Source organism: Oryzias melastigma, unplaced genomic scaffold (genome assembly GCF_002922805.2).
Source record: "Oryzias melastigma strain HK-1 unplaced genomic scaffold, ASM292280v2 sc00262, whole genome shotgun sequence".
Taxonomy (NCBI): domain Eukaryota; kingdom Metazoa; phylum Chordata; class Actinopteri; order Beloniformes; family Adrianichthyidae; genus Oryzias; species Oryzias melastigma.
This window is the reverse complement of record NW_023416896.1, coordinates 165,027-179,289: the sequence shown is the minus strand read 5'-3', so window position 1 is coordinate 179,289 and position 14,263 is coordinate 165,027. Positions and strand designations below refer to the sequence as shown.

The following is a 14,263-nucleotide window of genomic DNA, read 5'->3' as shown; positions in this document are numbered from 1 at the left end:
GTGCTGTGCTTCAAATTTTTGTTCCATGTGCCCTTTTTTTAACTTTGAGCACCTGCCCCTCCAAATGTCTCTGCACGGCCCTGCTTTGGTGGATCTCTTCAGCTTCTGCAGGCCTCCACCTGTCTCCCTTGGGGCCGGGGTTACCTTATCATAGATGACTTTAACGATGAGCGAGCAGCTGGGACACGTGGCCACCTCCTCTCCGTTCTCCAGATCCTCCTAAAAGGCCAAACAGGTTCAGGTTTACAGCAGTCGGCAGTGAAGTCACAGTAGAAAGCCGAAGCTACCAGGTATTTAAGGTGGATTTGTATCCCCTTAAAAATGACGTCGTTCTAACGGGATTTCCTTAAGATGCTCGGTTCCCCTTCCTCTGACCCGATAACCCCGAGGAACAGAACGTGGACGTCAGCGGAGCGGATCTCCATCAGGACCGTCTCAGCTAACTCTTCACAGATCTGCTCCTCATCTTCCTCGGCAGTCAGCTCACCTCCGTGATGACGAAACGGTCTCCGCACGGACACGGGAAGTAATACGCGCACGTGTCCTCGTCGTACTCGAAGTCCTCGAGCTCCACTTCATCGTGGAACACCGACATTTTTTGTCGGCTCTGGCCCGGACCGGCACGGCGCTTCCCGATGACGTCATCTAAGAGTGCCCCCTTGACGTTTTCTTAATGCTTTATTTAAGCTTCGAGGCAAACAGACTTCCAGAACAGCGCGACCATTTAAATATGACTTTTAAAATTAACTGGATCAGACAATTTCTCAAACACCCTAACCCTTTATGGAATTTTATCCCTAACTATATTTTCTCTCAGATTGGCGGCCTCGATTTCCTATTACTAATTACTCTGCACCTACAAGCCCGACACAGTGCCCATCGAACTCTCCTCTTTTCATAAACAGATGTTGCTTGGTCCTTGATGTACAAACATAACTTTTCTCCTAACAGATTTTTCATATGGAACAATAGATAGCTATATACTCTGTAGGGGAAAAAAACTATTTTTCTTTAGCAATGGTTTGATAATAAGATTCTCAGTTCTTCAACCAACAAGGTCAACTGTACAATTATACTGAATTCATTCAACACTATAAGATCCATATCTGCGAAGGATTTTGCTGTCTTTTTTGTGCTGTTCCTCTCCACCTCACTTATCTAAAGGAACAGCTGGACCTGACCATCTCCAGCAGCTTTGAGTGGCGGATAAATCTGCTTTTCAACTGTAAAAAATCCAAACAAAGCCATCTGAAGATTGTTTCAGCAGGAGCTCCGAACTGAATCTCCAGCAACAACTTTTTGGACCTCACTTCACGGACAGATCTGCTGGGAAAAAGTTTGGCTTTTGCCAAACAAGTTGAACAAGGAGGTCAAAGAGGTTTTGTTCAAAATGTTACATAGATTTTATCCAACTAATCAATACATACAAAGGTTTAAAAGAGATTTTAATAAAAACTGTACATTTTGTGAACAGTATGAAGAATCATTAATACATATATTCTGGACCTGTAAGCACACTAAAGTCATTTGGAGCAAATTGTCAATTCTTATCAGGAGTAAAGTCTATCCTTTTTTTCCTAACTTGGAAGAACATTCTTTTTGATTTTATTAACTTTGATGTTAAGTTGTCTTCACAATTCTATTTAATAAATCTCTTGATTTTATTAGCAAAATATTACATCCATAAAACCAAATTTAGTAATAAAAATCAAAATTTCTTTGAATTCTTTGCTGAAATCAGACAGTACTTACGCTCTATTTCATCCAGCCATAACAAAAAAGCAATTAAAACTCATCATCTATTTCAGGTTTACAGAATAATTGAATATTTACTTATTTCTGTTCTTGTAATGTATCCCCCTGGTGTTTTTTTTTTTTTGGGGGGGGGGGGGGATTATTGTCAGTATTCAAAACAAACAAACAAACAAAAAACAGCACCACCATTGACACAATTCAGTCACACTTCAATATGAAAATTTACAGTTCACTACTAGAGTTTTAGAAAATAAAATATTGAATAAAAACAAAATAAATTGCATTCTATATTGTCATGGGTTTTTGATGTCATAATTCAAATGACTATGCATTTTACAATGTACATTTCAATATGCAGTTTGGTCTTTCATTTTAAAATGCATTTTGTAATTTACAATTCAATATTTAAAAATGACATTTCAATACATGGTTTGGTTCAAATTCATTTTAAAGTAACTTTAAATCTGTTGCATAGTAAAATCCCACGCTCTGTTTCAAAACTCAATTCATCATGCAAACCCTCCCCCGCGGTTGTAGTGTAAGTCATCCAGATAGCTTCTATCTGGATGACTTACACTACAGCCGCTGTGTGACAGCTCAAAGAGATTGTGGAGCACAACTTTAGGGCTGCTGTGAACTTTAAGACAGCGGTCCCCAACCCTCGGGCCGCTGACCGGTACCGGTATCGGTCCGTGGCTCACTTGGTACCGGGTCACAGACAGAAAAAAAAAAAAACGTGCGGTCGGGGGCGCTAGTTCACTGATTTTAACAAGTCTAAAGGTTTAAACTTAGCCTTTGTGGTTAAATTCCCCTTTCACTGCAAAGTAGATGCTAATCAAACGCTAACTTTAGCCGAGTCTGAACTGTGTAAAGGTTACATAAAGCAAAATAAAACGACACATCCATCGTAAAACGGGTATTTTCTGAATATAATAATAAACGTGAATCCACCGTGTCTTCATCTTTATTATCTGTGTTTGTGAAACATTTGACTGAAGACTCTGTCGCCACACTTTATTACACGGAGCGGCTCCTGCTGCGTGAGAGCTGATGTCTCCAGAAATCCGTTTTTGTCGAGGAAGACTCGGTTTTGTCTGTAAACAGCAGATTTTTTCTGTGAAGTCGAAGGTCCCGCTTCGGTTCCTCGCTGGATCTTTCCTGCACGACCGCACGTTTTTTTTTCTGTCTGTGGCCCGGTACCAAGTGAGCCACGGACCGATACCGGTACCGAAAAATGCATAACACTTTGAATTATGACCTAAAAAAACTTCCATAAAAGATGGCCAAAGTCCCATTGACTTCCATTGAGAAACAGACAGTTATTTCTCACTCATTTTATATGCCAGAATAATCATTCTTCCTCTGCTGCTTTCTGCTTGACATTATTTTTTCGAATCCAATTTTTTTTCCTGTCACTGTCACTTCCTGTAAAAATACTGGACTTCTCGAGGTCCCCCATTGGAAATGCATTATCTCCACCACTCGCGAAAGTAGGCCGCCGCTATGGCCATATTAGGTGTGTTTGAGATCCCCAGCGCCTCGCCTGCATCGTCGGCGAGACTCAGCTGCTGCAGGAGGGGGCGGAGAAAGGTGCCTGAGATGAGGGCGAATGACGAGACTGTACGAGAACAAGGAGTTGGGGGTTGTCCTCAACATTCGGTTGAATTTTAAGGTGTCACTCCTCCTAGTATGATCTGTGCTGTTATGTCTTTTATATTATTTTAACATCTTTCAGAGTAAAGCAGATAAAAAAATAGCTGCAGGATTAATTTCATGAGCACTGTCCCAAATAAACAGATAAAATAGAAAGTAAAGTTAATTTCAAAGACAACAATAACAAACACTGTCTTGGACAGACTCTGTTTGAATGAATGATCTTCTTTCCATCAACAGCTCTGCTGCACATGCACTAAACCCTCATCTGTTCCTAGTGTCTAGTTCAGGTTCTGGAGAAGAGAAGATGGTATCTTCACATTGACTGCAGTCAAATGAGCCGCCGTTCACATTTCTGTGGTCAAATCAGCATCACTGGATTTTTGGTGTGAGTTTCATCCAATACTTACGGTAGCAGGACTGAGAACGCTGCAAAATCTCCACCAGACTCCACGGAGCTTCTTGATGTGACCACGGAAATGTGAACGGCGGCTCATTTGACCGCAGTTGGAAAGGATTGTAAATCAATGAAAGAGCATTTTGATGTTAGCTTTCATTATTTGATCAAGAACTCTGAGAAACCAATGATTGAATGTATTGATCACAGTCAATAAACATTGGAGAATTAGCTAAAAGAGTCTTTGGTGAACTGGAAGGAGAAAGAATCAGGATTTTTGAGGAAGTTCTGTCCATGAAGATCTTCACTTCCTCGTCCAGCTGACATCCGGATCAGAACCATACGGCTGGACATTACCCAGATTGATGGATGTTTTTATGTAGCAGCGGTGAAGATTTATGCTAGTGAGACACAGAGCTATCATAATCAGACAGGGGGATCAGGGGCGGAGCTGGTCAGCTCAGCTCTAAAAGCCACTGGAAACAGAGGCTTGAGATCAACATGAAAAAATTGCTCTTTAAGGTATTTAGGTTGTGGGATTTTGGATAAAAACTTCATAAGTATAATTAAAACACTACTGGGAACATTTTTTAAATATAATAAAACTTTAATGGGGGACTTTAAAACTTATTTTATTACATAAAATTTAACAAAAGACCAATAATTAAATGAATGCAACTCTGTCTAAAATGTATAAATGGTCTTTTCACTGGTGGCTTAACCTTTTTAGTTTTTTGGTTTTTCTTTAATTATGCAACTATGGTAATTCAGTATTTTTGGTCATTTTTCCTGATGTTGTGGATCTCTTACTGATATAAGTGTAAAGTGTATTGCTGGTCCTCCTGTCCATGTTTCCTTGTTTCAACCCTTCTGATTCTTCATTAAGCTCTGCAAAAGCCTGATGATTGCAGGGCATCTATGGCAGGGTACCAGGAACAGGGAATGGGAAGACTTCAGGACAGTGTTCCTCGAAGACCAGGATTTAATTTAACTCAACACATGTTCACACTGACTGAAGCCTTTCTGAATTTCAACCATAGACAGCTGAATTTGGCTATGACTGTTTTTTAATCTGATTAGTTTCTGTATTTTAAATGATGTGTGAAAACAGATCCATCTGTTTTAGATTCTGACCGGCATCCATGCATTTGAATTGATTTCTCTACATTTTAGTTTTATTTTGTAAATGGATTTGGACTGACATGGATTTGGACTGATCTCTTCCTGGACTCTGGACTATTGCTGGTTCTGGATCACCAGAAGAGGGCTCGGGGCAGTTGTCTTAAAGAATCAGCTGTTTCCTGTTTGGACAAAGCAGAGGGTGATACAGGGCAGCATGACACTGTAGGAAGTGAAAGATGCATTCCTGCAGGCTGCTCACAGACAGCTGTTGTTGTCAGCTGACTGCTCTGGGGGGGTTCAGCAGTGACTTCCAGACTGTGAGGCTCTGTTTCTATGCAAAGAGGATCCCCACCACCACATAGTCTCAATGACAGGAGGTTAGATCCTCACTGCCACAGTCATGGACCCAGTCTCACAGGTTCTGGAGCAGCTGGGGGTCCTGATGTCGGTGGTGGCCTGGCTCTGCTCTCTTACCACCTCCCTGATTCCTTCATGGCTCAGTTTTTCCACAGATCTTCTGCCTGCAGAGACCTTCCAGCTTGGTCTGTGGAGGACTTGTGTTCTGCAGGATCTTGGTCTGCAGGAGTGCCGCCCTTACAACAACTTACTTGGCATGCCTAGGAATATCAAGCTAGCCCGGATCCTGGTGTGCGGCTCACTGGGCTTGGGGCTGATGGGCTTACTGCTAGCTGTCCCAGGTCTGGACCTGGTCAATGGATGCTGGCATCATCTGGAGAAGCAGAGCTGCAAGAGGACCCTGAAAGCAGCAGGGGGCTCTCTTTGTTTAATTTCTGGATTGCTAGACCTGGTCTCAGTGTCCCACATTGCCCACATGGCAGTGGTTCAGTTCTTTGATGAGACAGTACCTGATGTGGTTCCTCGCTGGGATTTTGGAGATGCCCTCTTCTGGGGCTGGACGGCTGGAGTACTGCACCTGGGCGCGGGAGTACTACTGCTGACTTCCTGTCTGAACCTAGACACTCATAATCGTAACCTTCCTGTCGGAATCTCTCTGGTCCAGCTACAGGAAACCCGCCACCGGGCCAGAACCAGAACAGAATATGTCTAACATAAATGAGGTTTTTGGTAGTTTTCTTGTGTTGTTCTCAAGGCTGCGGTTTGGATGCAGAGGAACAGTATGATCTGGACCAGACTGTTCTGATGAACATCATGATTGCATCGACCGGAAAGGTCCAACTTAACCTGCAGTTTTATGAGGACACATATGCTTGTGTATGTTTGCACTGCTCAACTGTGACTGAAGGTCAGTTTGTAATGAGACATTTGACTCAACCAATTCAATCACATCATTGTGTTGTTCTCTTCTGAAATCAAATAGCGGTCCATCTGCCTCGAATCATTTAAATGTACAGTTGAAGTTTGATCCAAGACTGTCTGCTCCTGCAGTCATGATCACAGTGTGTTTAGGACTTGACATCAGACCAAGTGGTCATGTGGTGTTTTTAATGCCTGTTTTAGGACTGATTTTTGTTAAATGAAAAATGTTCAGTTATTTGAAAGCTGAGGACACAGAAGTAATGAAGTCCCAGAGTGGAGGAACAGCTTTTTTCCCCTGAGGTTCAGTAAGTGTGCTGCTGTATCTGCTGCTGAAGGAGATTTGATAAGACCACAACAGTACTGTGTAAATATTTGTCATTCTAGAGACTTCTTCATGATCTTCAAGATGTCCTGGTGTGTGGTCAGTGAGACTTTTAGTAGGCTTCAACAGAAGCTCAGATGGTCTGTTGTCAGTTTTCAAAAATATGATGGAGGAAACTAAGCTTGATTTTAATAAGCAGTCAGCTTTACAGGACCAACATTTGGGATATGCTTTATTTTCTAGTCTTGATACATTCCCAAACCACTAATTAGATTTTTAGTGATGCAAACTGTGAGCAGAAAAAACAACAGCTACATGAGCTAATACTTAAAAAAAAATTCTTTAACCAGGTATGTTTCTTAGAAACGCAAACCGATTATGTCCCAGCATTTTTGTCTGATAATACAGCAGAATATCTTTGCAATTTCAGGTGGTCCTAATATAAACGTGAACTGTAGTTAACCCACTTTGGTTATTAAATAAAAACATGTTAAATACATGCTAAAATGATAGGAGTTATGTTGTCTTCAAAACATTTTTCTGTCCTGGAACCAGACTTCATTCCATTTCAAAGGTGTCTTTATTGCAGCAGAACATTGTGAGTCAGTGCAGTTTGCTAGAACCATTAAACTCCCAAATTCCCCTTTGACCTCGTATTCTCACTGATGCTCAGTCCTCAAGAAAAGCAGCTCCAGGACTGCAGAGTCTTCCAAGACCAGATCCAAACCCCCGACGTGAGGCCTCCGATCATGGTCATTGATTCCTTCATCAAGAACACGGTGAAGTCCGGTGTGACGTTCCACATGTTTTCTGTTGGGCACGGCACACCAAAGTACTTGCAAGTTTTGCTGCGCCATGTGGTCTCCCAGTGAGGCCGCATGAGCAGCTCATAGACATGGCAGGACAAGACGACTGCAGCTGGCACAACATGCAGCATGCTGAACACGCCCAGGCGGATGATCAGCTTCTCCAGCTTCTCTGTGCTGTCTCCTTTGATCTTCATGATGAAACGAACACGGAGCAGTGACACAAACCCGGACAGAAGGAAGGCAGTGCTGACAACCATATGGACAAACAGCGGTGCCAGGATAAAACCTCGCAGCCCATCCAGACTGTAGACTCCCACGTAGCAGATACCAGTAAGCAGGTCCCCATTCACTTGCCCTGTGGCCAGGATGATGAAGGTCTGTGCTGCCGGCACTGCCCAGGCTGCCAGGTGGAAGTACTTTGAGAGTTCCTCAATGGCCTCATGGCCCCACTTCATCCCAGAGGACAGGAACCACGCAAGGGACAAGACAACCCACCACAGGGAGCCAGCCATACCAAAGAAATAGAGGACAGTGAAGAGAATGGTGCATAGCTCCATGTTGGTGCCCTGGACCACTACCTTGTATCCACCTTTCTGGAAGCTGTCCAAGCACACCGCTCTGTCCTGAAGCAGAGAGCCAATGGCGTGGACTGCTGCCACCATGAAGCAGCAGCCAGACATGAAGATGACCGGCCTCTCAGGGTAACGAAATCGCCTCGTATCCCGCAGATAGGTCAGGACAGTGAAGAATGTACTGCAGCAACATAGAACCGACCAGGTTCCGACCCACAGTCGGCTGAACTGTAACTCCTCCTCAGTAAAATACATCAATCCGTTGGGTTTGGAGGGTTCACATGGGGCACCACAGTCCTTCACTCCCAGAAAGTAGTAGTTGAAGTGAGAGGGGACTTGAAGCTGCAGAGGGCAGGAGGGTATCGGGATGGTTTTCATGTCCACAAGCTCCACGTTGTCTGATTCTGAACGGTTGCTGGAGTTTTGCCCCACACAGATCTGCCCCATGCCATAAATTGGGAAGTTCTGGCAGCGAAGCTTTTTGGGCCACTGGAAACCAAACTTGTTCATGAGCCCCTCACAGCCCTGCCGAGCGCTCTCACACAGAGACCTGCACGGGGGGATAGCCTCTGCCAGAACTGTGCACACTGGGACATACATGGAGCAAAGGAAGAACCGTAGGTCTGCTGAGCACTGGACCTGAACCAGTGGGTAGAACTGGTGCACTTCCATCCCAGCATCCTCCTGAGTCAAGTGTCCCAGCAGGTTGGGCATAATGGTCTGATTGTAGGCAAGGTCCGCACAGAGTGGGACAGAGATGGTCTGGCAGAGACCGTGATCCGGAACAGAAAAACTCCTGTCATGCTGACCTGTGACAGATGGGTAGAATCGTCCTAGAATGAAGGTGGTTATCCAGAACCAGCAAGATGTCATCACACCCATGGTAGAAGGGCCTGACAGAGATTGTTTTCAGGATTGTCGGACCGTAGATCTAGAGTCACTCCTACTTACCGGCTATACCTCTGACAGGCACTCCGTGTGGGAGTGACACGCCTTCTTTATTGTGTTGAGGATGAGGGTGGGGCACCCCTCTCCAGCATCCACCTATCACACAGTGAGAGCAAAGCTAAGTCTTCCATTGATTGGTTGTTCAGGTTGAACTAGGTGGGGCATTCCTGCTGTTTACATGAGAAACGTCTCTGAAATCTGCTCCCAGAACCTGAAATGATCCGTGCATGAAAGCGTGGCTCTAGTTCTAACTGGATCAAATGGAGGATCCAGTCAGAAGAAAGATGTTTTGAAAAATCCCCTTTGAGTTTCTGCTCTTTCATAAGAACCAAATAATAAGATCAAAACAGATATCTAGGTCATGTCCAGGTCTGTGTTTTCTCTGCATCGGAGCATCTCAGTCTAGACCTCTAGAACAAGAATTTCCACTGTCTTCCAATGGTGGTTGCCGGTTCTACCAGGTTTCTGTCACTGATGGGAGGGGGTGGAGTGTCACTGAGACAGACCTGCTTTCATTTCTCCTTAGAGACTTTATTGTTTAGACAATCATCAGGAATACCAAATCTCAACATTCAACAAACTCATGTAACCCACATCTGTGTGTGGTAATGATCGTGGTATTGATCCAACTGATGGAGATTTGGTGAAAGACCAGCAACTCAAAGCAGTTTGAGAGAAAACAAAAAGATAATTTAAACAAAGCATTGTTTTTGAGATCAGAGCTAGCTAAATTAATCAGTCTTTTCAAAGGCAGAAAGTCAAAGTCTGCAGAGCATTTTGATTTATTAATGACAGATTCTGTCAATTCTCTTTAAGCTAGTGACAACACAGAGTTAAGTATGCACCAAACTTCTCGTCTGTCTTTGATCTCTGCCATCAATCAGATGTCGTTGTTTTATGGGATCTGTCAATCAAAAGAATTTGAAAATATTTATTAAATATTCATGCACAATATGAGCACAACAAAAACCTTTTCCACTTGTTTTTGTGCAATATGCTAATTAATCTCCTTTGTGACAAAACATATTCAACAAATCTGAAGAATGACAAACTTTAAATGAGATAGTTTCTCCACAAACACAAATTGAAGAAAAACTTTAAGACCCCAGAGAGGTCAACCGAGAAAATATACTTTACACTTCAACAACCACCACCAACGACACAGTCATTCAGAGAATGATGTGCTTCAAACAGAACATCTGCAAAGAACCGTACTTCTGTCCAACCAGCAGAAACCTGGAATATTCTCAAAGCAACCACAAATGTGGTCAGATGCCATTTTAAGGTCCATGAGAGCAAGTCCACCATCTGAGGTCAAAGTATCTTCAACTAAGCTGTTTGCACTTCAATAAGGGTAGCATTCATCCACCCATCTGTCCGTCCGTCCATTAATTTTTCCCAAATGTTGGGAGCTTTTTTTTCCTACTCCTATATCTGCCCTGAAGAACATTTAGCAAATGTTTCCTTTTTTTTGCCAGTATCTCATCATATCCTCCCTCCTGTAGACCCCCCCTTCAATCAAGGAAGATGGCACCAATGAATGCTGGTGGCTCTTTCAATCAGACATTTCACTGCACGTGGTACAATGTACGTCTGTGGATGTGAGAATAAATCTGTTGGTTCTAGTTCTTTCGTTGACTTGAAAAGCGTAATTTTTGTCGTGTTTGGGTTCTTGAATCACCAGACAAAAAGTAGTATCTTATTAGTGTCCTCTGTTAGAACCCAACAGATCGGAGCTCCGCCTCCTGAGGTATTTTAAACAAACATTTTTTTTATGAAACTATCTTCATGGTTTAGAGTTCAGTTCAGATGTACGCCAGCAGACCTCTCTGTCCAGTTGTCATGTTTTCTCTCCTCTGCTTGTCTGATCATGCGCTGTTGTTGGTCTCTGGTTGGATATTCCTTCACCAAAATTTGGTGGCAGTCATTAGTGGGGTGTTGGCCTTTCTTTTGGGGTGAAAGACATCGTTGAACTCGGTCTCCAAATGAACTCCAGGGACTTTGAAGATGGACACAGCTGAAAAACAGGAACCAACTTCAAACCTGGTTCATTGAGACGTATCATTAGAACCTGCAGCGAGAACAGCAGAATTACTAGTGCTGCTTTGTGCTCTTACTGTCTCTCAGATGCATGATAGCAGGAGGAAGCGTGCTGAAGTACGGATGATGAAGGGCCTCCTGAGCACAGATCCGCTCGGCTGGTAATACCTTCAGCATCTTCTGGGCCAGGTCTTCAGTTTTATATGGCAGCTGCTCCAGCCTGATCAGACAGAAGAGGCCTGGAACCAGCAGCTCTACATGCTACCTGTTAGCATGCTAGCTGCTTCTACCAGCATGGATTATCAGAAGAGGTACTGGAATACTTATTTGAAAATCACAGCTTACCGAGTCCAAATGGTTCTGAAATTTTTGGGTTCGTCTGGAGTAAAATATTCTGAGAGAACAGAGACATGAGATCATTAGATTGTCTGCAAACATGTTAAAGCAATCAATCATAGCAACTGTAAATCTTTGCATACAAACCATCACACCTGAACACAACACAAACTACACAAAAACAACACAAACATCTTCTACTTTTAACAGGGAGGAGGAACAACCAGGTAAATTCACCTGGATTGTAGTTGGACAGCAAACCAAGTTCAGGCCAACTGATCTGAGATGGAACCCCAAGAACCTGAGAACAACAGATGGGATGATTATGTACCATAGAACACAAGAATTCTGAACTTTTAGCTCAATGTAACACACAACTTGACACGCTAACACACACTTATACGGACATTGCAACAGTCTTCAACACACAAAGTGACCTGAACGTAACTATACACAAATTCTAACAAACTCCAATACACAAAACAAACTTAACACACACCTATACAAACACTAAATAATACAAATAAAGAGTTTTAAACACCACAAAACATAACAAACACTATAACACAAATGTAATTGACATTAACATCACATTTCACACATGGCACAATTTGATAGACAAATGACACAATCTTCAGTGCTCACAGGGCTGCAATTCTGTACATTTACAGATTTCTGAATAGATCTACAACTGGACGATTCACTGACCGAAAAGATCTTTTTCAGCTGCTCCAGCTCATCTGTCCCCCCAGGAAAAGCTGGCGCCCCTTGCAGCATCTCTATCAGGATGCACCCCACCCCCCTGATAGAAGCACAGTAAAGTTCAGGGAGAGCAACAGCAGCAGTCGGTCTGCAGGAGCGCCACTGACCACATGTCCAGAGCCACAGAGTAATCTGTGGAGCCCAGCAGCACATCAGGGGGACGGTACCACAGAGTCACTACCTCAGAGGAGAAGGAATGACTGGGAATGGACTTGGACCTGGCAAGACCTGAACCAGAACCGGGGAGAAAGGTTCATGTTCCTGCTCCAACTGTAGAGCCCTGCTCAAAACAGGAGACACTCCTCACCAAAGTCTGCCAATTTCAGTTCCCCCAGGTAACTAATGAGCAAGTTCTGGGGCTTCAGATCTCTGTGAAGGATCCTGCGACTGTGGATGTAGCCAAGACCACGCAGCAGCTGGAACATGAAGATCTGGAACAAGCACAAAGTCTCAGAGGAGCCCGCAGGAAGGGATGAGTCTGCAAAAAGGGAGGACCCTGCAGCCATAGACTGTACATAAAAATGGACAGAGCAGTTGTGATGTCACACAGAAAATGCCTTACCTCTGGCTCCAGAGAAATAAAACTTATTCAGTCAGACTTTTTCTGTGATATAGTTGCAGTCATTTGGACCCAGACAACGGTGATTGGTCAGTCAGTCTAAGTCAGGTTTCTAGTGCAACTACTTCATGAGTAAGCTTGTTCGAAGTCCACACCCCTTCCACTTAAGGGGCTCTGGATAATTAGTCAATCAAAGGTTCTAAGTGGGGACCAGCGGGCATAGTTGGCTCATGCCCATGGTTGGGGTGAGGGGATGCCCAGAACTCCCAGGTGGTTGTAGGCTGTTTGTCTGGGGCTAGGGGGGGCATGTTGGACCCCCTGGTGCATTTGAGGGGGTACTGTTCTGGGTGGGCGGACCCTACACTCTGCTCCTTTGCCCCTCTGCTCTCTGGCATTGGGGGCCCTGTGGGCAGATTTCCTCTATCTGCTATAACGCGTCCGAGTGTTGGGGGGCCGGGCTACCGCTGTTGCCTGTTGCGGGGGTCTTGGTGTGGGGTAACTGGGCATTCCCCCTCCTTTTACATTCCATCATCCACCACAGCAGAATGTAAACACTCACCTGTGCACAGGTGTCGGCTCACCTTTGCACAAAGAGTACATATGACAGAATGAAGGCTTTACAGGTGTTTGTTTGGATGCAGTATGTGTGTGTGAACTGTAGTTGTATTGTGTACATGTTGACATGTTTGTATGTGCATGTGTGTGCCTGGACAGGTCTCATCCCTCTAGACTAACATTTAAACCTGACAGTTATGATAATACCCCCCGTAATCATCCTCAAACTTAACCCCCTCTTTCAGCCTTTTGTTTGTGCCCCCCTCTAACATCCCACTCTCCTCTTCTTTTCCATCCGGTCCAACAACAACAAAAAATACAAATATATTTATTACAAAAAAAAGTTTACCCCACATTACAAAAGGGGTTCATACAAATACACACTTTGTGTATCAAAAGATTTAAACCCCCTACTGTGAGTGTAAAATGTGTCCAACACAAAAGGTCTTTAGCTCAGCTGTTGGAAAGGACAAGTAAAAAAACAGAGCAGGAATGGTTATTCTGACAGATCTAACGATGGAGTGTTGTGGGGACTCCTATTTCTTATCTTTGTACATATTGTTTATGCTATGTATATTGAATAGCTTTTATATACATTTAATGCTTTTAGGTGATTCAACTGATTAAGCAAACTGAGGAAAACATGGGCATGTTCTGACTTTTGAAAAACATCTTTCTACAGTGCAGCAGAATGACATTTGGTCACATGACAGGAGTCAGAAGGAGGGACAGGTGATATTACTGGACACCACATCCAGATGGAAACACAACACAACCGGTCCAAGCCTGAGCCACCCCCCATGACCATGTGAAGCATACAGAGACGTCCACACTCCTCCCTCCCTGACATGCAGCTGGGCATGGAACCAGTTTAAACCACTTTACACAGCTTACATTTTGCTGTGTGTATGCAGACTTTTTAATGAATTGATTATTTTCTTAACAACATTTTTGTATCTCACTTCAGAGAGAGGGCTACCTTAACAGTAATAGTGCTCTATTTCTTGAGAGAGGTCTATCCTTCCGCCCTCCCTGGGGTCCAGATGACCCCACCCACATATTGATGTGTTGATGTGTGATTCCTTCCATGACAAATGTGGACAGGATTTTATGTCTGCCATGGACATTAGTGAAACTCAAAAATCAATGATAAAA

At 43.6% G+C, this 14,263-nt stretch overlaps 4 protein-coding genes across 5 annotated transcripts in view; 1 reads left to right on the top strand and 3 right to left on the bottom strand.

The window, feature by feature from the left end:
• Positions 1–663, bottom strand: part of dph3 (diphthamide biosynthesis 3) — a 3,036-nt gene extending 2,373 nt beyond the window's left edge. Inside the window, exons 1-2 of the mRNA XM_024265455.2 lie at positions 488–663; positions 145–219 (exon numbers count right to left, since the gene is read on the bottom strand). Coding sequence (XP_024121223.1) covers positions 145–219; positions 488–595 — 183 coding nt within the window. The 5' untranslated portion in view covers positions 596–663. The remainder of the gene's footprint in view (positions 1–144; positions 220–487) is intronic.
• Positions 664–5,090: 4,427 nt separating this feature from the next.
• LOC112142206 (putative claudin-24) lies at positions 5,091–6,857 on the top strand. Its single transcript, XM_024265453.2, has one exon. It carries the CDS (start codon positions 5,328–5,330, stop codon positions 5,994–5,996), a length of 669 nt encoding a protein of 222 aa, XP_024121221.1. The 5' UTR covers positions 5,091–5,327; the 3' UTR covers positions 5,997–6,857.
• Positions 6,858–6,986: 129 nt separating this feature from the next.
• LOC112142230 (frizzled-7) lies at positions 6,987–9,481 on the bottom strand. The gene has a single exon (XM_024265499.2). It carries the CDS (start codon positions 8,788–8,790, stop codon positions 7,204–7,206), a length of 1,587 nt encoding a protein of 528 aa, XP_024121267.1. The 5' UTR covers positions 8,791–9,481; the 3' UTR covers positions 6,987–7,203.
• Positions 9,482–10,630: 1,149 nt separating this feature from the next.
• cdk15 (cyclin-dependent kinase 15) overlaps positions 10,631–14,263 on the bottom strand; it is a 7,377-nt gene continuing 3,744 nt past the window's right edge. For both annotated transcript variants that reach the window (XM_036210862.1, XM_024265500.2), the window contains exons 7-13: positions 12,302–12,425; positions 12,102–12,222; positions 11,941–12,034; positions 11,470–11,533; positions 11,242–11,290; positions 10,974–11,116; positions 10,631–10,873 (exon numbers count right to left, since the gene is read on the bottom strand). In XM_036210862.1, coding sequence (XP_036066755.1) covers positions 10,761–10,873; positions 10,974–11,116; positions 11,242–11,290; positions 11,470–11,533; positions 11,941–12,034; positions 12,102–12,222; positions 12,302–12,425 — 708 coding nt within the window. In that variant the 3' untranslated portion in view covers positions 10,631–10,760. The remainder of the gene's footprint in view (positions 10,874–10,973; positions 11,117–11,241; positions 11,291–11,469; positions 11,534–11,940; positions 12,035–12,101; positions 12,223–12,301; positions 12,426–14,263) is intronic.